Source organism: Pristiophorus japonicus, chromosome 11, assembly GCF_044704955.1.
Source record: "Pristiophorus japonicus isolate sPriJap1 chromosome 11, sPriJap1.hap1, whole genome shotgun sequence".
NCBI lineage: Eukaryota > Metazoa > Chordata > Chondrichthyes > Pristiophoridae > Pristiophorus > Pristiophorus japonicus.
The window spans coordinates 11,768,127-11,790,113 of NC_091987.1; the positions used below are offsets into that span (position 1 = coordinate 11,768,127).

Consider the following 21,987-nt stretch of genomic DNA (forward strand, 5'->3'; position numbering starts at 1 on the left):
ATTATCATCATCATAGGCCGTCCCTCGAAATCGAGGAAGACTTGCTTCCACTCTAAAAGTGAGTTCTCAGGTGGCTGAACAGTCCAATACAAGAATTACAGTCTCTGTCACAGGTGGGACAGACAGTGGTTGAGGGAAAGGGTGGGTGGGGTGTCTGGTTTGCCACACGCTCCTTCCACTGCCTGCGTTTGTTTTCTGCATGCTCTCGGCAACGAGACTCGAGGTGCTCAGCACCCTCCTGGATGCTCTTCCTCCACTTATGGCGGTCTTTGGCCAGGGACTCCCAGGTGCCGGTGGGGATGTTGCATTTTATCAGGAGGCTTTGAGGGTGTCTGGGTTTCTATCAGCCATGGAGGGTTCACCGACTGATTCCTGGGATGGGGGGAATGTCCAATGAGGAGTTATTGAGTCGAATAGGCATAGTTCCCCTCGAGTTTAGAAGAAGGACAGGTGACCATATTGAAAATTCTTAAAGGGCTTGACAGGGTAGGTGCTGGGAGGATGTTTCCCCAGGCTGGGGAGTCTAGAACCAGGGATCACAGTCTCAGAATTAGGGGTCGACTGTTTCGGACTGAGATGTGAAGATATTTCTTCACTTAAAGGGCTGTGAAGCTTCTCTACCCCAGAGGGCTGTGGATGCCCAGTCGTTGAGTATATTCAAGACAGAGATCGGTAGATTTTTGGAGTAAGGGAATCAAGGGCTCTGAGGATAGGGCGGGTAGATGGAGTTGAGGTCGAAGATCAACCATTATTGAATGGCGAAGGGGGCTCAAGGGGCCGAATGGACGACTCCTGCTCCTATTTCTTATGTTCTTATGTAATATTAATGCCACTATGCGCAGCTTAGGAGCATAATGTTGGTGTTACAAACACTGTTCATTCCTGTAGTAGTCATTCATTTTATTTAGCCACATATAGAAAGATAGATGTTTCTTCTTCTTCCTAGGCAGTCTCCCAGAGTCGAGGATGACTTGCTTCCAAGCTAAAATGAGTTCTAAGGTGATGAGTCCAATGGTGGTTGGAGGGACGGGTGGGTGGGGTGCTTGATTGTCGTACGCTCCTTCTGCTGTTTGCACTTGGCTTCCGCGTGCTCTTGGCGGAGAGACTCGAAGTGTTCGGCGCCCCTTTCTCGAATGCTTCTCCTCCACTTTAAACGGTCTTGGGCCGGGGATTCCCAAGAGTCGGTGGGGATGTTACATTTTTTCATGGAGGCTTTGCGGGTGTCCTTGAAGCGTTTTCTCTGCCCTCCTGGGGCTCGCTTGCCATGGCGTAGCTTGGAGTAGAGGGCTTGTTTCGGGAGTCAAATATCGGGTATTCGGAAAATGTGACCCGTCCATCGGAGCTGATTGAGCGTGGTCAGTGCTTTGATGCTGGGGATGTTGGCCTGAGCGAGGACACTGACGTCGGTGCACCTATCCCGCCAATGGATTTGCTGGATCTTGCGGAGGCAGCGTTGGTGGTGTTTCTGCAGTGCTTTGAGGTTCCTACTGTACTTTATCCATGCCTCTGAAGCATATAGGAGAGCAAGGAACACTACTGCTCTGTAAACCATGGGCTTGGTGCCAGGTTTCAGATCCTGGTCTTCCAACACTCTTTTGCTCTGGTGACCGAAGGCTATGATGACACACTGAAGGCGGTGTTGGACTTCGTCAGCGATGTTTGTCCTTGCTGATGGTAGGCTCCAAAGGTATCCAAGTGGTCCACATTATCCAAGGACTTGTTATGGATCTTGGTAATCGGGGTTGACAGTGCAGAAGAAGGCTGTTCGACCCTTCACGGTAAACATAGAAACATAGAAAGTAGGTGCAGGAGTAGGCCATTCGGCCCTTCGAGCCTGCAGCACCATTCAATAAGATCATGGCTGAGTGAAGAAGTTTCTCCTCATCTCGGTCTTAAATGGCTTACCCCTTATCCTTATACTGTGATCCCTGGTTCTGGACTTCCCCAACATCAGGAACATTCTTCCCGCATCTAACCTGTCAAGTCCGGGCAGAATTTTATTTGTTTCTATGAGATCCCCTCTCATCCTTCTAAACTCCAGTGAATACAAGCCCAGTTGATCCAGTCTCTTCTCATATGTCAGTCTTGCCATCCCGGGAATCAGTCTGGTGAACCTTCGCTGCACTCCCTCAATAGCAAGAACGTCCTTCTTCAGATTAGGAGACCAAAACTGAACACAATATTCCAGGTGAGGCCTCACCAAGGCCCTGTACAACTGCAGTAAGACCTCCCTGCTCCTCAATTAAATGCCCTAGCTATGAAGGCAATGCAAGCTTTGTGCTGGAGCAATCCAGAACTAATCCTAACGGCGCGCTCTCTCCCCATAGCCCTGTATCTTCCTTTGCTTCAAATATGTATCCAATTTTCCCATCAACATAGCACTATTGGTAAGTCTTTTCTACAGATCTTCTGGTCTGTGGCAGTATATTTTAGCCGATCAGTAATCTTGCTTGAGGTGTGTTTGTTTTGACCTGGTGTTCCCTGGTTTCCAATCCCAATGTGTCTGCTCTTTGTCTCTGTAGCTCCCTGTGCTCCCACAGAGTACCAGTGTGGAAGCGGCCAATGTCTCTCTGTGGACAAGTTATGCGATGGTCACCAACACTGTGAAGATGGATCTGATGAGAAACACTGTGGTAAGAGGAGTCCGATCGTGCATTTTATTTTCTGTGTCAGCTGTGGCTCAGTGGGCAGCACTCTCTCGCATCTAAGTCAGAAGGTTGTGGGTTCAAGTCCCACTCCAGAGACTTGAGCACAAAATCTCGGCTGGTACTCCCAGTGCAGTGCTGTGGGAGTGCTGCACTGTCAGAGGTGCCGTCTTTCGGATGAAACGTTAAACCGAGGCTCCGTCTGTCCTCTCAGGTGGACATCAAAGATCCCGTGGCACCATTTCAAAGAAGAGCATGGGGAGTTTTCCCCAGTGTTCTGGCCAATATTTATCCCTCAATCAACATCACTAAAATAGATTACCTGGTCAGTCACATTGCTGTTTGTGGGAGCTTGCTGTGTGCAAATTGGCTGCTGCATTTCCTATATTACAACAGTGACTACGCTTCAAAAAGTGCTTCACTGTAAAACGTCCTGAGGTTGTGAAAGGCGCTATATAAATGCGCGGTCTTTCTTTTTAATTTCTCACGCAGATGTAAAATATTCATCGCTGTGCATGAGCCGATTTTTCAGACCAGGGGGCGGAATTTCCTGTGTATTTGTGTCCCGGAGATACATGTAATTGGCGTGTGTCTTGGGGCAGATGTTCGAGCAAACTCGGGCGCAAGTGTGTTCCGCACACAATGACGCCACGCCAAAGGCAGCGGGATTCAGAGGGGGAGCCCGCACGGGACGTTTCAACTGTCCATTCGCCCGGTTTCTGCCTGGCAGGGTGGGGGTGGTCGAAATTCATCCCCCGGGTACCTGAAATGGGAAAGTGTCCCTTGTCCAGTGCGAACGTCCCTCTAGCTCGATGAGCTGCCAAAAACAAACCCTCACAAGTGGGCGTCCAGTATTCTCACCGATGCTTCTGAAAGATGACTTTTTCCCATTTTCTGTTCACTGTCCCAGTGCGCCTGTGGAATGGATCTCGCAGCAGTGATGGGTTGGTGCAGTTCAAGGTGGGGAATGAATGGTTCTCAACATGTGCAAACCCTTGGTCAGAGGCGATCTCGGCCTCTCTATGTGTACAGTTGGGCTTTAGGTAAGGTATGCTTCTCTCTTGATCGGTATCTTCGTCGTTGCCCAACACCTTTAGGTGTCCTCCAATACAACAACAACAATTTGCATGTATATAGCGCCTTTAACAATGTAAAATGCATTTCACAAGAGCGTTATCAAACAGAATTTGACACTGAGTCATAAAGGAGACATTAGGGCAGCTGATCAAAAGCTTGGTCAAATCGGTAGGTTTTAAGGAGCGGCTTAAAGGACCTGCGAGGAACCACCAGCAGCAGGTCGGGGCCAATAAAGGAGTGGAGGTGTGGAAGCACCACTGCAAGGTACAGCGCGAGGCGGTTCAGGAGTGTGACGACTTGGAGGAGGGCGATTGGATTGGTCATCACCAAAATCAAGGTCGCTGATTAGACTGTGGGTAGGTACAGCAGGAGCAGCAAGGTCAGGGAGAAGGAGCAGCAAGTGATTGGAGAGTGATGTGATCAGGGCCCAGGAGAGGCGTAAGTTCGGGGCCCAGAAGAGGCGAGGGCCCAGGGACAGCACGGGCCAGCCCACACTGCGATATGTGTGCGCACTAGGTCCATGCAGCAGAGCTGGTCTCCAGTCGCCTTGGTTAATCCTTGCCACCGGACCAAGACCTCGCTCTGTCAAGCCCGTGTGGTGGCTGGTGTGCAACGGCCCCCCCTCGTTAAAAAAATCCACGCACAGGCATCTTCCACCCTTCAACATGTAGTTCTGGACCTTCATTGAAACACCTGTGAACTCATCCCTTTTTGGTGTCGAAGCAAGTCATCCTCGATACGAGGGACTGCCTAAGAAGAAAAAGAAAGGTATAGAGAGAGGTAAAGAGGTGGAGAAGTTCAGGGAGGGAATTTCGGAGCTTACGGCCTAGGCAGCTGAAGGCACGGCCGCCAATGATGGAGTGATGAAAATCTGGATGTGCAAGAGGCCAGAATTGGAAGAGCGCAGAGATCTCGGAGAGTTGTAGGGCTGGAGGTGGTTACAGAGATAGGGAGGGGCAAGGCCATCGAGGGACTTGTAAACAAGGATGTGAATTTTCAGATCAAGGCATCACTGGAGCGGGAGCCAATGTAGGTCAGCGAGCACAGGGGGTGATGCGTGAGCGAGACTTGGAGTGAGTTAGGACACAGGCAGCAGAGTTTTGGATGAGCCCAAGTTAACAGAGGGTGCTTGGTGAGAGGCTGGCCAGGAGATATTGAACATACACCACACAGCACCAACAGTTTCCCAACTGAAAGAACACGAGAATTGTTTGGAGGAAAATTACATTAGGTTTGATAGACCAGCCCCAACTTCTCATCATATACCTCACTTCTGTTCTCAGCAACACAGCGGGGGTAATCTTCACTTTGGGGGAAGGAGAGGAACTGGCGATTTGAAATCGTCCGCCCATTAAACACTCCACCTGATTTATTTTTCCATTGACTCCAGCCAATCGCGAGTATTTTCACCAATTACCCCATTTACTTGCCTCTGGGCCCCATTGGCATTGTCCCATTCAATTATCTTCTCTATTAGCAGATTTCCCATGGTTACAGTCGCATCAGAGGGTCAAAGGTTGTTAGTCCTTGTTCAATAGCCTCCGCGTGATTCAGGCCCGAGTGGTTCCAAACACCAATATACAGTGACTAATAACAGTATTGTTCTATAGTAAATGATAAGCAATTAATACAACCTGTTCCCTCCACGAAGTCCAAGCTGATCAGACGTGCACTTTCGTGGGCTACCGTTGAGGCAAAAGGACCTCTGACTGGCCACAAGAATCCTAACTTTTAGAAGGAACAAGCGCTACCTTTATACTATTCGGCTACTTTGGGCTGCACGTAACCATGTTGTTCTATCATCCCACCAAAGCTGACGCCACACTGAGCTGTTTACGCAATGTCCTAATCTCTAATACCAATGATATAGGTAAGAAGCAGGAAGAGGTCCTACAAGCTGAATTTAGGGAGTTAGGAGTTAAATTAAATTAAAAAGTAGGACCTCAAAGGTAGTAATCTCTGGATTGCTACCAGTGCCACGTGCTAATCAGAGTAGAGGGAGCAGGATAGTTAGAATAAATACGTGGCTTGAGCAATGGTGCAAGAGGGAGGGATTCAAATTACTGGGACATTGGAACTAGTTCTGGGGGAAGTGGGACCTGTACAAAAGGGACGGTCTGCACTTGGGCAGGACTGGAACTGATGTCCTGGGGGTAACATTTGCAGGAATGCAGTTTGGGAGTGTTTAAACTAATATGGCAGGGGGATGGGAACCTATGCAGCGAGACAGGGCGAAGTAATATGGAGTCAGAAACAGATGGTAGAAAGGTAAAAAGCATAATAAGAGCATTAGAACATAAGAATTAGGAACAGGAGTAGGCCATCTATCCCCTCAAGCCTGCTCCGCCATTCAATAAGATCATGGCTGATCTGGCCGTGGACTCAGCTCCACTTACCCGCCCTCTCCCCGTAACCCTTAATTCCCTTATTGGTTAAAAATCTATCTATCTGTGACTTGAATACATTCAATGAGCTAGCCTCAACTGCTTCCTTGGGCAGAGAATTCCACAGATTCACAACCATCTGGGAGAAGAAATTCCTTCTCAACTCAGTTTTAAATTGGCTCCCCCGTATTTTGAGGCTGTGCCCCCTAGTTCTAGCCTCCCCTACCAGTGGAAACAACCTCTCTGCCTCTATCTTGTCTATCCCTTTCATTATTTTAAACGTTTCTATAAGATCACCCCTCATCCTTCTGAAGCAATAGTGGAAGTCCGAGTAAACAAAGGCAAGAAACAAAAAGGGCCACACTACATCATAATTCTAAAAGGACAAAAGGAGTTAAAAAAAAAGCCTGAAGACTTTGTGTCTTAATGCAAGGAGTATCCATAATAGGATTGATGAATTAACTGTGCAAATAGATGTTAACAGATATGATGTGATTGGGATTACAGAGACGTGGCTCCAGGATGATCAGGGCTGGGAACTCAACATCCAGGGGTATTCAACATTCAGGAAAGATAGAATAAAATGAAAAGGAGGTGGGGTAGCATTGCTGGTTAAAGAGGAGATTAATGCAACAGTTAGGAAGGACATTAGCTTGGATGATATGGAATCTATATGGGTAGAGCTGCAGAACACCAAAGGGCAAAAAACATTAGTGGGAGTTGTGTACAGACCTCCAAACAGTAGTAGTGATGTTGGGGAGGGCATCAAACAGGAAATCAGGGATGCATGCAATAAAGGTGCAGCAGTTATCATGGGTGACTTTAATATGAATATAGATTGGGCTAACCAAACTGGAAGCAATACAGTGGAGGAGGATTTCCTGGAGTGCATAAGGGATGGTTTTCTAGACCAATATGTCGAGGAACCAACTAGGGGGGAAGCCATCTTAGACTGGGTGTTGTGTAATGAGAGAGGATTAATTAGCAATCTCGTTGTGCGAGGCCCCTTGGGGAAGAGTGACCATAACATGGTAGAATTCTACATTAGGATGGAGAATGAAACAGTTAATTCAGAGACCATGGTCCAGAACTTAAAGAAGGGTAACTTTGAAGGTATGAGGCGTGAATTGGCTAGGATAGATTGGCGAATGATACTTAAGGGGTTGACAGTGGATGGGCAATGGCAGACATTTAGAGACCGCATGGATGAACTACAACAATTGTACATCCCTGTCTGGCGTAAAAATAAAAAAGGGAAGGTGGCTCAACCGTGGCTATCAAGGGAAATCAGGGATAGTATTAAAGCCAAGGAAGTGGCATACAAATGGGCCAGAAATAGCAGCAAACCCAGCAACTGGGAGAAATTTAGAACTCAGCAGAGGAGGACAAAGGGTTTGATTAGGGCAGGGAAAATAGAGTACGAGAGGAAGCTTGCAGGGAACATTAAGACGGACTGCAAAAGCTTCTACAGATATGTAAAGAGAAAAAGGTTAGTAAAGACAAACGTAGGTCCCCTGCAGTCAGAATCAGGGGAAGTCATAACGGGGAACAAAGAAATGGCAGACCAATTGAACAAGTACTTTGGTTCGGTATTCACTAAGGAGGACACAAACAACTTCCGGATATAAAAGGGGTCAGAGGGTCTACTAAGAAGGAGGAACTGAGGGAAATCCTTATTAGTCAGGAAATTGTGTTGGGGAAATTGATGGGATTGAAGGCCGATAAATCCCCAGGGCCTGCTGGACTGCATCCCAGAGTACTTAAGGAGGTGGCCTTGGAAATAGCGGATGCATTGACAGTCATTTTCCAACATTCCATTGACTCTGGATCAGTTCCTATGGAGTGGAGGGTAGCCAATGTAACCCCACTTTTTAAAAAATGAGGGAGAGAGAAAACAGGGAATTATAGACCGGTCAGCCTGACATCGGTAGAGGTTAAAATGATGGAATCAATTATTAAGGATGTCATAGCAGCGCATTTGGAAAGAGGTAACATGATAGGTCCAAGTCAGCATGGATTTGTGAAAGGGAAATCATGCTTGACAAATCTTCTGGAATTTTTTGAGGATGTTTCCAGTAGAGTGGACAAGGGAGTTGATGTGGTGTATTTGAACTTTCAGAAGGCTTTCGACAAGGTCCCACACAAGAGATTAATGTGCAAAGTTAAAGCACATGGGATTGGTGGTAGTGTGCTGACGTGGATTGAGAACTGGCTGGCAGACAGGAAGCAAAGAGTAGGAGTAAATGGGTACTTTTCAGAACGGCAGGCAGTGACTAGTGGGGTACCGCAAGGTTCTATGCTGGGGCCCCAGCTGTTTACATTGTACATTAATGATTTAGATGAGGGGATTAAATGTAGTATCTCCAAATTTGCGGATGGCACTAAGTTGGGTGGCAGTGTGAGCTGCGAGGAGGATACTATGAGGCTGCAGAGTGACTTGGATAGGTTAGGTGAGTGAGCAAATGCACGGCAGATGAAGTATAATGTGGATAAATGTGAGGTTATCCACTTTGGTGGTAAAAACAGAGAGACAGACTATTATCTGAATGGTGACAGATTAGGAAAAGGGGAGGTGCAACGAGACCTGGGTGTCATGGTACATCAGTCATTGAAGGTTGGCATGCAGGTACAGCAGGCGGTTAAGATAGCAAATAACATGTTGGCCTTCATAGCGAGGGGATTTGATTATAGGAGCAGGGAAGTGTTACTACAGTTGTACAGGGCCTTGGTGAGGCCACACCTGGAGTATTGTGTACAGTTTTGGTCTCCTAACTTGAGGAAGGTCATTCTTGCTGTTGAGGGAGTGCAGCGAAGGTTCACCAGACTGATTCCCGGGATGGCGGGACTGACATATCAAGAAAGACTGGATCAACTGGGCCTGTATTCACTGGAGTTCAGAAGAATGAGAGGGGAATTCATAGAAACGTTTAAAATTCTGACGGGTTTAGACAGGTTAGATGCAGGAAGAATGTTCCCAATGTTGGGGAAGTCCAGAACCAGGGGTCACAGTCTAAGGATAAGGGGTAAGCCATTTAGGACTGAGATGAGGAGAAACTTCTTAACCCAGAGAATGGTGAACCTGTGGAATTCTCTACCACAGAAAGTTGTTGAGGCCAATTCACTAAATATATTCAAAATGGAGTTAGATGTAGTCCTTACTACTAGGGGGATCAAGGGGTATGGCAAGAAAGCAGGAATGGGGTACTGAAGTTGCATGTTCAGCCATGAACTCATTGAATGGCGGTGCAGGCTCTACGGGCCGAATGGCCTACTCCTGCACCTATTTTCTATGTTTCTATATTTCTTTGTCTCTAACGCTGTCTTATACGCTTGTTATTGTTTCCTGAAATGTGCAGGCTCTATACCGTTTGTTCAAAACAAAAGCCTATTCTCTGTAAGCTCAGCTAAAGTGTCAGAAGGACATTTTAACTTGCTGTACACAAGGAAAGGTTTGATGGTCAACTTGTAATGGTCAACACCCCAGATGAAACTTACCCCATATAACAAATTAATGGGACTGAAAGCCAATAAGTTCCCTGGACGTGATGGCCCACATCCTAGCGTTTTGAAAGAGGTGGCTATAGAGATAGTAGGAAAAATATTTGAAGCTATCATTAAGGAAGAAATAGCGGGACATCTAGATAGGAATAGTGCAATCAAGCAAACGCAATATGGATTCATGAAGGGGAAATCATGTTCAACTAATTTAATGGAATTCTTTGAGGATATAATGAGCATGGTGGATAGAGGTGTACCGATGGATGTGGTGTATTTAGATTTCCAAAAGGCATTCGATAAGGTGCCACACAAAAGGTTACTGCAGAAGATAAAGCTACGCGGAGTCAGAGGAAATGTATTCACATGGATCGAGAATTGACTGGCTAACAGAAAGCAGACAGTCGGGATAAATGGGTCCTTTTCGGGTTGGAAATCAGTGGTTAGTGGTGTGCCACAGGGATCAATGCTGGGACCACAACTGTTTACAATGTACATAGATGACCTGGAAGAGGGGACAGAGTGTAGTGTAACAAAGTTTGCAGATGACACAAAGATTAATGGGAAAGCGGGTTGTGTAGAGAACACAGAGAGCTGCAAAGAGATTTAGATAGGTTAAGCGAATGGGCTAAGGTTTGGCAGATTGAATACAATGTCGGAAAATGTGAGGTCATCCACCTTGGGAAAAAAAACAGTAAAAGGGAATATTATTTGAATGGGGAGAAATTACAACATGCTGCAGTGCAGAGGGACCTGGGGGTCCTTGTGCATGAATCCCAAAAAGTTAGTTTGCAGGTGCAGCAGGTAATCAGGAAGGCGAATGGAATGTTGGCCTTCATTGCGAGAGGGATGGTGTACAAAAGCAGGGAGGTCCTACTGCAACTGTATAGGGTATTGGTGAGGCCGCACCTGGAGTACTGCGTACAGTTTTGGTCACCTTACTTAAGGAAGGATATACTAGCTCTGGAGTGGGTACAGAGACGATTCACTCGGCTGATTCCGGAGATGAGGGGGTTACCTTATAATGATAGTTTGAGTAGACTGGGTCTTTACTCGTTGGAGTTCAGAAGGATGAGGGGTGATCTTATAGAAACATTTAAAATAATGAAAGGGACAGACAAGATAGAGGCAGAGAGGTTGTTTCCACTGGTCGGGGAGACTAGAACTAGGGGGCACAGCCTCAAAATGCGGGGGAGCCAATTTAAAACCGAGTTGAGAAGGAATTTCTTCTCCCAGAGGGTTGTGAATCTGTGGAATTCTCTGCCCAAGTAAGCAGTTGAGGCTGTCTCATTGAATGTATTCAAATCACAGATAGATAGATTTTTAACCAATAAGGGAATTAAGGGTTATGGGGAGTGGGAAGGTAAGTGGAGCTGAGTCCACGGCCAGATCAGCCATGATCTTGTTGAATGGCGGAGCAGGCTCGAGGGGCTAGATGGCCTACTCCTGTTCCTAATTCTTATGTTCTTATGTTCTTATTGGTTGTCATCTTCCAAAATGCTATAGATTCTGGAATGGTTCCCGCGGATTGGAAGACAGCAAATATAACCTTGTTATTTCAGAAAGGAGGGAGAGAGAAAACGGGGAACTACAGACCAGTTACTGTGACATCAGTAGTAGGGAAAATGCTAGAATCTATTATTAAAGACGTGGTAACAGGGCACTTAGAAAAGAATAATAGGATTGGGCAGAGTCAACACGGGTTTCTGAAAGGGAAATCATGTTTTAACAAATGTGGAGTTTTTTGAGGTTGTAACTAGCAGGATAGATAAGGGGAAACCAGTGGATGTGATATATTTGGATTTTCAGATGGCATTCCATAAGGTGTCACACAAGAGGTTAATAAACAAAATTAAGGTTCATGAGATTGGGGGTTATATATTAGCATAGATTGAGGATTGGTTAACAGACAAAAAACAGAGAGTAGGAATAAACAGGTCATTTTCGGGTTGGCAGGCTATGACTAGTGGGGTGCCGCAAGGATCAGTGCTTGGGCCCCAGATATTTACAATCTAGTTTCCCACATTACCACAGTGACGACACTCTAAAAAGTGCTTCATTGGCTGTAAAGTGCTTTGCGATGTCCAGTTGTTGTGAAAGGCACTGTATAAATCCAAGTCTTTTTTTTTCTTTTGTCTATATCAATGATTTGGATGAGGGGACCAAATGTAATATATCCAAATTTGCTGATGATACAAAGCTAGGTGGGAATGTAAGTTGTGAGGAGGATGCAAAGAGGCTTCAAGGGAATATAGACAAGCTAAATGTGTGGGCAAGAACATTGTAAATTGAAAAATGGGAACTTATCCACCTTGGTAGGAACAAAAGAAAAGCAGAGTATTTTTTAAAGGTGAGCGATTGGGAAATGTTGGTGTTCAGATGGGCCTGGGTGTCCTTGTACACCAATCACTAAAAGTTAACATGCAGGTACAGCAAGCAATTAGGAAAGCAAATGGTACGTTGGCCTTTATTCCAAAAGAATTTGAGTATAAAAGTAAAGACGTCTTACTACAATTATACAGGGCCTTGGTGAGATCACACCTGGAGTATTGTGTACAATTTTGGTCTCCTTACCTAAGGAAGGATATACTTACCATAGAGGGAGTGCAAAAAAGGTTCAACAGACTGATTCCTGGGATGGGGGATTGTTGTATATGTTTGCCTTTGGTGTTCCTAGCCCAATTATTGGATGCTGAGAGCTCATATTGGGAATTGAGGCATGTACCTGAATCATGGTGCCAAAAATTTTTGACTATTAAATATATGAACAGGAAATCATGGGCCCTCATATTGACTGCACTGGGAGGTAGAAGGTTGTGGGTTCAAGTCCCACTCCAGAGACTTGACGCAAAAGTCTAGGCTGATACTCCAGTGCAGTGCTGAGGGAGTGCTGCACTGTCGGAGGTGCCGTCTTTCGGATGAAACATTAAACCGAGCTCCTGTCTGCCCTCTGAGGTGGCCGTAAAAGATCCTATGGCACTATTTTGAAGAAGACCAGTGGAGAGGCCCTCAACTAACATTACTGAAAAAATAATTAACTGGCCATTATTTCTGCGGTGTGTGGGAGCTTGCTGTGTTCAAATTGGCTGCCGCATTTCTATTTTAACCGTGAATACACTTCAAAAAATTGGCTATAAAGTGATTTCGAATATCCTGGGGTCGTGTAAGGCACTATATAAATATAAGTTTTTTTTTAATAAGTTATGTTCCTGATAACCGGGAGTGAAAACAGACAACTTGCCCACAAGCCTTCGCTCAAACTATGTCGCTGGCTGATCTGTCCTCCACATTTCCGTCCCATCATTTGGAGGAATAAATTATTATATATTGAGTGCTTCTTTTGCCTGACACCAGACATTCACCACGCAGGGAGCTTGCAGGGCGGGGGGTGGGTGCGGGCCTTGAATTAGTATAATTATAAAGAAGCAGGAAGTATTTCTAAAGCTTTCATTTAATAGCTCATGTTCACCCTGACAGGAGCACCAACAAAACGTCAACAGCTTCCGCTGCTGGCAATGAGCCCTTTGTAAAAGTGGATAAAAACTCAACTGGGAACTCGGCACTTAGACCAAGGTATTTAAAACATGTTTTTAATTCATTCTTGAGATGTGGGTGCCAAAGGCAAGGCCGGCGTTTATTGCCCATCCCTAATTGCCCTTGAGGAGGTGGTGGTGAGCCACCGCCTTGAACCGCTGCAGTCCGTGTGGTGAAGGTGCTCCCACAGTGCTGTTAGGGAGTTCCTTTTGACCCAGTGAGGATGAAGGAACGGCGATAAATTGGGGCGGGGGGGTGGGGGGGAACTTGCAGGTGATGGCATTCTTCGAGGGGGTGGAGCTTGCAGGTTTGGGAAGGGTGCTGTTGATGCAGACTGAACCTCTTGATGTAATGTCACGCTTGGACTGACATTAGGAGGGCACGGACTACGATTAGATTCTCAGCAAAGAAGGCAAAGTTCTCCCGTCATGGAAACTCTCGGCAAATTTTCCAATCGGCTGGATCAATCTGCTCTACAAACATCCCAGGTGAAGGCTGGAAGCCTTGTTCTGACTGTGGGTGTGTAACGAGCATCACCAGGCCCATAATTCCCAATCCAAAGGAAAGATTAGGAAGAGTCGTCAAAAGCCAGGTCAAAAAGTGAGTTTGAAGGAGGGTCTTAAAGGAGGAGAGGAGGAGGGGTTCAGGGAGGGAGTTCCAGAGCACGGGACCTGGGCGAATTGAACTTACCCTCTTATCCCAGCCTGAGTCAATGTTACGTTCAGAATAACTCCACGAGACTGTGTTGTAAGCTCACACCATTGTGACCTTGGTCTCTTTAATATAACTCCAAAGTGAGGCAGCAGCGTGGTGGGCTGCCTTTTAGACCGGTTTGCTCCAGGGTGCACAGGTGACCCATCGGTCTCCCACAGGTGTGCCTCACTTTGGAGTTATATTAAAGAGACCAAGGTCACAATGGTTTGAGCTTACAACACAGGTGAAGTTCACATACATAATAGTCAACATCTTCACGGGAGAAGGGGAGAAGAGTGAAGGGAAGGGGATTGCATGTTACTTCTGTTGTAGGAATATGCCTTGTTTCTCATTAGATGCAGTGTGGAGTGCGAGTGATGTTGACATTGCCACATGTCAGCATGACGTCGCGAAGGGTGAAAGTGACATCGCGTTAAGCCATTTAATTTTTTTTACCTTCCAGTGAAGTGTGTCCTGGCGACACCGTTGTGTACCTGGAGTGCAACAGAAAACGTAAGTAAATGCTCTGAGCACAGCTGGGCTCGCTCCAGTGAAGCGCACTGCCCCACGAGACAGCTTCAAACACATGACAACTCAGAGCCCGCCTCAAGCACTGGAGCTGACTGTTAAAATGCAACTGATACAATCGCAACTCTCCACCGCTGGGTCCCGCTGAGATCAGTGCCGTTGCAGCCCAGACATCCCCCATACACAGCAGCAGCATCATAACAAGAGCTCTGTTTCCACCCCCCCCCCCCCCCCTATCCCTCCCTGCCCAGTTTAGATAGAACACAGATCCCATTCTACACTGCTTCATCAACCACGGCCGGGTCAGCTGGATTGCACTGGCTTTTCCATTTTCAACAAAAGTAAATGGATTGAATCGCTGGGATGCAATTGGCCGTCTGGAATTTTGATGGCAGAAACACAATGGGCCCGAAATTCATCGTCCCCGAAGGGACGGCCACTGCGAGGTTTGGGCGGCCGATCAGATAAGATCGATGGACCGCCGCAATCCGATGATTTTTCTCCCCTCCATAATTCAGCTCGGGGAGAATTTGAGCAGTGTTCACTTCTGCCGGAAATGGCGCGACGAAGCCGCTGTGAAGGTAAGTTTCCAGCGGAGAGGGCAGCTGGAAAGGGACTACCACAGTATTTAGCATTTCATATAGTTTTATTAGGTGTTTTGGCTCAGAAGTTTGCACATAATTTTGTACAACTTTCAGGTCTGACTATTTAGTGGAGACCTGTGGGCTGCAGAGACCTGCTTGGCCGGGTTCACCCTGAGGATGGGAGGAGTGTTGGGAGGGCGACACCTGATACACCTGGTCAGAAGCAGCAAGACACACAGGAGAAGGTGTCACTGTCAGCACCATGCAGACAGGCAGCGGGCAAGGGATATCCCCTGTACACTTGGCTGCTCACTCCTCTGCGGAACCCCAGGACAGCGCCAGACCATTCATACAATGACGCTCATTGTGCCACCAGGTACATCATCGAGCAGTGCATAGACATCGTTAAGCAGAGGTTCCGGTGCCTGGACGGCTCTGGTGGCACCTTGCAGTACTCTCCTCAATGGGTCTCCATAATCGTCATGGTCTGCGACATGCTGCACAACTTGGCCATCATGAGGGGACAGCCACTGGAGGTCGAGCCAGCAATGCCATCTCCTGGGAGGGTGCACCCTGACATATATGGAGGTGCCTGACACCCACTGCAATCTCCCTCCATGCATTATGTACGGGCGGCCTGCCCGGTCTCCCCACGTCAGGAAACAGTATTCTTCTTCTGTCCTCCACACCGTCCAGCAGTGTCTCCAGCTCCATATCAGTGAACCTGTTGGCTCTCCTTGCACCTCTTACACCAGCCATCCTTCCAACCTCCTTCCCCGCTCAGGACCTTGCTGCAAACCCTGCCCTTTAAAAAGCCAGGGAACAACTGGCTCATTAGAAACCCTTACCTGCACGCTGAATTTCTCAATGGTGATAACGCTTCAATTAAGACAGCCACAACACTGAAAACTCCACTTTGGAAGGGATCATTAGCGCTGGAACCCATTTGTTGACTTTTGGAGCTGAATATGGGGTGGCCCAGCCACGAAAACATTTCAGCGCTAATGGCCACAAGAAGGTGGGGGGACACCAGCTTTCCAGCGGTGCTGAGCTTCGGGCCCAAAGTCCCATCGGAGCAGGAGCAAGAACCCAAGATTTACGCATTCAGAAAAACTTACTGGAACTACAACAACAACTCGCATTTATATAGTGGGTTTCATGCAGTAAAACATCCCAAGGTGCTCTAAGCAGGAGGTCACATCCACCTTGGGTCTTCAGGGAGCAATTCTCCTACCTCAACCTCAGCGAGGAACTGTACATGTGACGTCTGCGTCTTACTAAGGAGGCGATGACTGAAATCTGCCACCTGCAGCAGGCAGACCTGCAACCTCAGTCCAGGGCTGTAAAAGTGATCGTGGCATGGAACTTCTTCGCGTCGGGCTCCTTCCAGGCTGGAGCAGGCGAGAACTGTAACATCTCCCACGTCACCATCCATTCCTGTATAAGGGAGTGAGGCTCTGTCTGCAAAGAGAGCTGACTACAGTTCATTCTCTCGTGCCAGAGAGAAACAGGTGGAGTGAACACACATCTTTGCCTGGATAGCATCATCGTCATCATAGGCAGTCCCTCGGAATCGAGGAAGACTTGCTTCCACTCTAAAAATGAGTTCTTCGGTGACTGAACAGTCCAATATGGGAACCACAGACTCTGTCAGAGGTGGGACAGACAGTCGTTGAAGGAAAGGGTGGGTGGGACTGGTTTGCCGCACGCTCCTTCCGCTGCCTGCATTTGGTTTCTGCACGCTCTCGGCGACGAGACTCGAGGTGCTCAGCGCCCTCCCGGATGCCCTTCCTCCACTTAGGGCGGTCTTTGGCAGGGACTCCCAGGTGTCAGTGGGGATTTTGCACTTTATCAAGGAGGCTTTGAGGGTGTCCTTGAAACGTTTCCTCTGCCCACCTTGGGCTCGCTTGCTGTGTAGGAGTTCCGAGTAGAGCGCTTGCTTTGGGAGTCTCGTGTCTGGCATGCGAACAATGTGGCCAACGGAGCTGGTCGGGTGTGGTCAGTGCTTCGAAGCTGGAGATGTTGTCCTGGCCGAGGACGCTAATGTTGGTGTGTCGGTCCTCCCAGGGGATTTATAGGAGCTTGCGAAGACATCGTTGGTGGTATTTCTCCAGTAATTTGAGGTGTCTACTGTATATGGTCCACATCTCTGAGCCATACAGGAGGCTTCCCATGGTGCAGGGTTCCATTGACTGCCTGCACGTCACTTTGCGGACGCTGCATCTCAATTCAGAGATACACCGCAACCGGAAGGGATTCCGCTCCCTCAATGTGCAGCTGGTGTGCGACCACAGACAGTGCATCATGCAAGTCCATGCTCGGTATCCTGGCAGCAGCCACGATGCCTTGGCTCTGCGGCAGCCCGCTGTACCATCAGCATTTGAGCCACCGCGGCAAACTAGAGTGTGGCTACTGGGCAACATGGGCCATCCGCCGACCAGCCGGCTCACCACTCTGCTGTGTAACCATAAGAACATAAGAAATAGGAGCAGGAGTAGGCCTTACGGACCCTAGAGTCTGCTCCGCCATTTAATACGATCATGGCTGATCCGATCATGGACTCAGGTCCACTTCCCCGCCCGCTCCCCATAACCCCTTCTCTTTCATGGGCAGCATGCATACAATGAAAGCCAGGCTGCCACACAAAATGTGATAGAGCATCCTTAAAAAATGCTTCCGCTGCCTGGACCACTCTGCAGGAGCCCTGCAGTACTCACCGGATTGCTTCTCAAGATTCGCCGTGGTCTGCTGCATGGACCGCGACCTTGCCATCATGAGGCCACAGCCCCCAGGCATACGGTGACCAGCTGAGGAGGAATAAGATGAGGAAGAAGAAACAGAAGAGAAGGAGGAAGGAACAAGGCAACCCAGACTGCCCCTTTCTGCCCAGGTTGTCTGTGATCGACGCAACTGATTGTAGTCCCAGGGAAGACAATCCCAATTCCTCATTCACCAATAGTCCCACACCTTGCCTTCCCTCTGTTACTGACCATCACATCGTCCTCTGGGCTACAGTGCCACAACAAAGGCCACCACTAAACTAACATTCCTAACCAATTTTATAAATCACAGCATTACAGTATTTCATTCAAACGAATCACCCCTGTGCATTCCCTCAGTGCATATCTTCAGTGTGTGTTTTCCTGTTCTAGTGCTCTTACGCAGTGCTACCCCAATGGCTGCAGCATGGCTGGTGGAAGGCTGCTGACTTTCAGTGGGGGAGACTACAGATGGCCTTGCAGGTCCACCTGAAGCAGCTCTGGGCCTAGAAGGCCCGGCTTTAGACTGCACCATCTCGGTACGGGTGGCAGCAAGGGCATTGGCGGAGTGGCAGTGGTGGGAGAATGAATGACGTCATCCTGAGAGAGGACAGCAGGTTTGTGCTCCAGGGAGCCACTGCCACTCCCCTGGGGCGGAGCCTCAGCAATCCTAGTAATCGGCTGGGAGGACAGATTGCTGGAATGCTGTGACACCCAGCAATCCCCTTTCCACACTGGTAAACCCAGCCATGATGGCAGCAGTGTGTGCTTGCATAACTTCAGACTGAGCTTCCACTGCAGCACTCAGACGTTGGGTGGCTTGTGCATGTGCTGCAATGGAAGCTGAGGCCTCGGCCATCAGACGCGGCCTGATGATTGGGTCCATAAATACATTCATGGATCTTCCCACTCCTTCCAGGCTGGAAAGGATGAGCTCCACGCTCTGCACAAAGCCCTGTGCAAGGTTGCTGCCAGTCAGCTCCATGCTCTTTGACATTGCACTCAGACTTTCTGGCAGGCCTGCCAACGCGCCAAGCATTTCGTTGTGCACACCTGCCAGTGTTCTTCAGTCAGCTGCTGCACTGAAGTCCTCATCTGTGTCTTCTGCAGCAGGACTTGTGTGTGACCTCGCCCTCCGGGGGGCTGGCACCTGTGCTACCCTTTCCCCCTGCCCTGGCCACAGCCCAGTCATGCCCGGTGACTCACCATGTGCAGATCCCGCCTCGAAGCTACTTTCTAAACTCTGCGCAGTGCCAGTATCTGAGCTGCTGGCTGCGACTGTCAGATCGAGTGATGGTGTTTCTTCTTCATCATCGCTCTCCTCTTCCTCTGCCCGCCCCCACTGCCTGGCCAAGTTACATTTCTTGGGTCTCTGAAATAGGAAAGGTACAAGGGTAGGGTTGTGCTGAGGGGAGGGGGTTGGAGGGGATGCAAGAGGTGCACGCTTACACCATCTGCAGCTTGTAAGTCAAAAGAAATTGTTGGATGAGGGGGAAGTGGGATGTGAGAAGGAGGATTAGGTATGAGCATACCGTCATGTATGCTGGTTTCAGCACCGCCGCTGGCCACGGCCTCGGTCACGGCCACTCCAATTATGCCGAGCGCCGTATCCTCGAGCCGGGTCAGGATATGGAGATGCGCCTGTCCCCCTCCAGCTAGCTGCCTACGGTTGTGTGCCACCTTGTCCTGCAAGAGAGAGGGAAGTGTGTCAGTGAGTGTGGTTCACTGTGTTTGGGTGATGTGGCTGTCATGGTTGAATAGCTGGAAGTGTGTGCCAGCTGTGAGATGCAGATGTGAGGCTTACAGCAACGGTAACTGTGAGGGTAAGGTGGAGCATATGAATGTGAGGTGTGAGTCATGATTGAAAGAGATTGTTGGTGGGTGAGTAATGGGTGTGTGGTGAATTGGACAGTGTGTGAGGCGAATGGTGGGATATGACGTTTGAAGATGAATTCACTGACCTTGACCACCCACGTGAGGTCATTGAACTTCTTCCGGTTCAGCATCCAGGTCCTTGGGGCGACACTGCTGGCATTGACCTCCGTGGTTATCTCCTCCCATTGCCTTCGCATTGTCTGTCTGCAGGGCCTCTTGGCGCCCTGTGGAAACAGGACCTCTCTCTTCTTCTCCACCTCCCGTATTCAGGCCACCAGTGCTGCATCTGAGAACCTTGGAGCCTTTCGCTGGCCTGTTGTGCCAGTGCTCAATGTTTCCCAGTTGAAACGGCCTTCTGAAAGAGATGCAGACTGCCTTTCAGAGGTGCAGGCTAGCTTTAATTGCTGTCAGCCTCGCACGAACTTGGGGCCGCCCCTGCTGAACATGCAGCCACTCAGCAGCGCATTTAGCACCTGCATTAATGGCCCCTGCATTACTTTGAACGGGCGCGGGTCAATCGCGCATCGCAATCCCTGCGCCCGTTTTCAGGGCAATCGAATTTTTCTATGATTCTGTGCTTTCTCCCTTTCAGCCTGTGGGCAGAGTCTTGTTGCTCTGAAGGACGTTGAAAAGATTGTAGGCGGTAATGACGTAATTGAAGGCACTTGGCCGTGGATCGTGTCTCTTCATTTTCGCGGTCGTCATGTGTGTGGAGCCACGCTTGTCAGCAACCAGTGGCTTGTTTCAGCCGCTCACTGCATATACTGGTAACCCTTGTTGCACTTTCTGCCCCTCATTTACTTCACCGTTTGTTTCATCGTCGCGTCATATCTGCGGGCTCAGTGAGAGGCTTGATTTGCAATATCAATGAGAAGGAATTACAGAAAACCTTGAGCACAATAAAGATAGCAGCAACCATCGGCTTCGGAACAAAGGAGGAGGCCATTCAGCCCTTCTAGCCTGTTCCACCATTCAATTGATCTGTATAGTAACTGTATTTGGTTCCGTAACCCTTTGCCTAACAAAAATCTATCAATCTCAGATTCGAAGTTTTCAATTGCCCCCCAGGCTCTACAGCTTTTTGGGGGAGAGAGTTCCAGATTCCCACTGCCCTTTGTGTGAAGAAGTGTTCTTTGACATCACCCCTGAACGGCCTGGCTCTAATTTTAAGTTTACGACCCCTTGTTCTGGACTTCCCCCATCAGAGGAAATAGTTTCTCTCGATCAACCTTTTCAACATTTTAATCATCGTAAACACCTCAATTAGATTCCCCCTTAATCTTCGATACTTGAAGGAATACAAGCCTAGTCTACACAACCTGTCCTCATAACTTAACCCTTTTAGCACAGTCTTAAGGGAATTGTTTCTGCTTATATCGTTCTCCCCCCTCCCCACCGCGCCCCCGCCCCCCCCCCCCACACCCGGCTCCTCATCTGTTTTGGGAAAAGGTACAGGTCCAAACGTATAGACTAACCAATAAAGAGGTCATTTCTGGCCTCGGCAGCCATTTTGAGCCTCCTTCCTATCCTCAATTGCTCCAGTGATTAGCTCCATTTTGGAGTGGAGCAGTTTCAATGGCAGTGAGAGTTCAGACTGACCTGGCTGCCAATCTGGAGTTGTGCTACCCCAGAAAACACTACTGGCTGAGGATGTAGCATACTCCATTGAAACGAGTGAAACAGCCAAATAAGGAAGGGGACCTAAATTGGCTGGTCTCTGCAAGGTCACAGTGTCCTGGCCAATATTTATCCCTGAACCAACATCACGAAAAACAGATTATCTGGTCATTTATCTCATTGCTGTTTGTGGGAGCTTGCTGTGCGCAAATTGGCTACCGCATTTCCTACTTTACAATAGTCATTATACTTCAAATGTACTTCAGTGACTGTGAAGAGCTTTGGGAGGACCTGAGATCGTGAAATGCTCCATAAAATTGCAAGTTCTTTCTGCGTGACTGATTCTTAATGCCATTCTGAAGGGAATGCATCACCTGCGTCCTGTACCCCAGCAAACGTAAGCTTTTTAAAATTCATTCCTGGGATGTGGGCGTCGCTGGCAAAACCAGTATTTATTGCCCATCCCTAATTGCCCCTTGAGAAGGTGGTGGTGAGCCGTCTTCTTGAACCGCTGCAGTCCATGTGGTCAATTCCACAGTGCTGTTGGGAAGGGACTTTGACCCAGGGACGATGAAGGCCGGTGCCTAGGTCGATGCTGGGCGGTCCGTCTGTTCTTTTACTTCTTAGTATGTTTCCTTCTTGAGGTTTTGTATAACTGAGCCATTTCAGAGGGCAGTTAAAGGTCAACCACATCGCTGGAGTCACATATAGGCCAGACCGGGTAAGGGCAGCAGATTTCCTTCCCTAAAGTACATTAGTGAACCAAATGGATTTTTATGACAATCCATTAGTTTCA

At 48.3% G+C, this 21,987-nt stretch overlaps 1 protein-coding gene across 1 annotated transcript in view; it reads left to right on the plus strand.

Moving 5' to 3' along the window:
• tmprss15 (transmembrane serine protease 15) overlaps positions 1–21,987 on the plus strand; it is a gene marked incomplete at its 5' end in the record, with an annotated part of 92,091 nt that overhangs the window by 54,035 nt on the left and 16,069 nt on the right. The window contains 5 exons of the mRNA XM_070892673.1: positions 2,523–2,633; positions 3,556–3,688; positions 13,079–13,174; positions 14,292–14,341; positions 20,167–20,341. Of these exons, the coding sequence (XP_070748774.1) occupies positions 2,523–2,633; positions 3,556–3,688; positions 13,079–13,174; positions 14,292–14,341; positions 20,167–20,341 (565 nt within the window). The remainder of the gene's footprint in view (positions 1–2,522; positions 2,634–3,555; positions 3,689–13,078; positions 13,175–14,291; positions 14,342–20,166; positions 20,342–21,987) is intronic.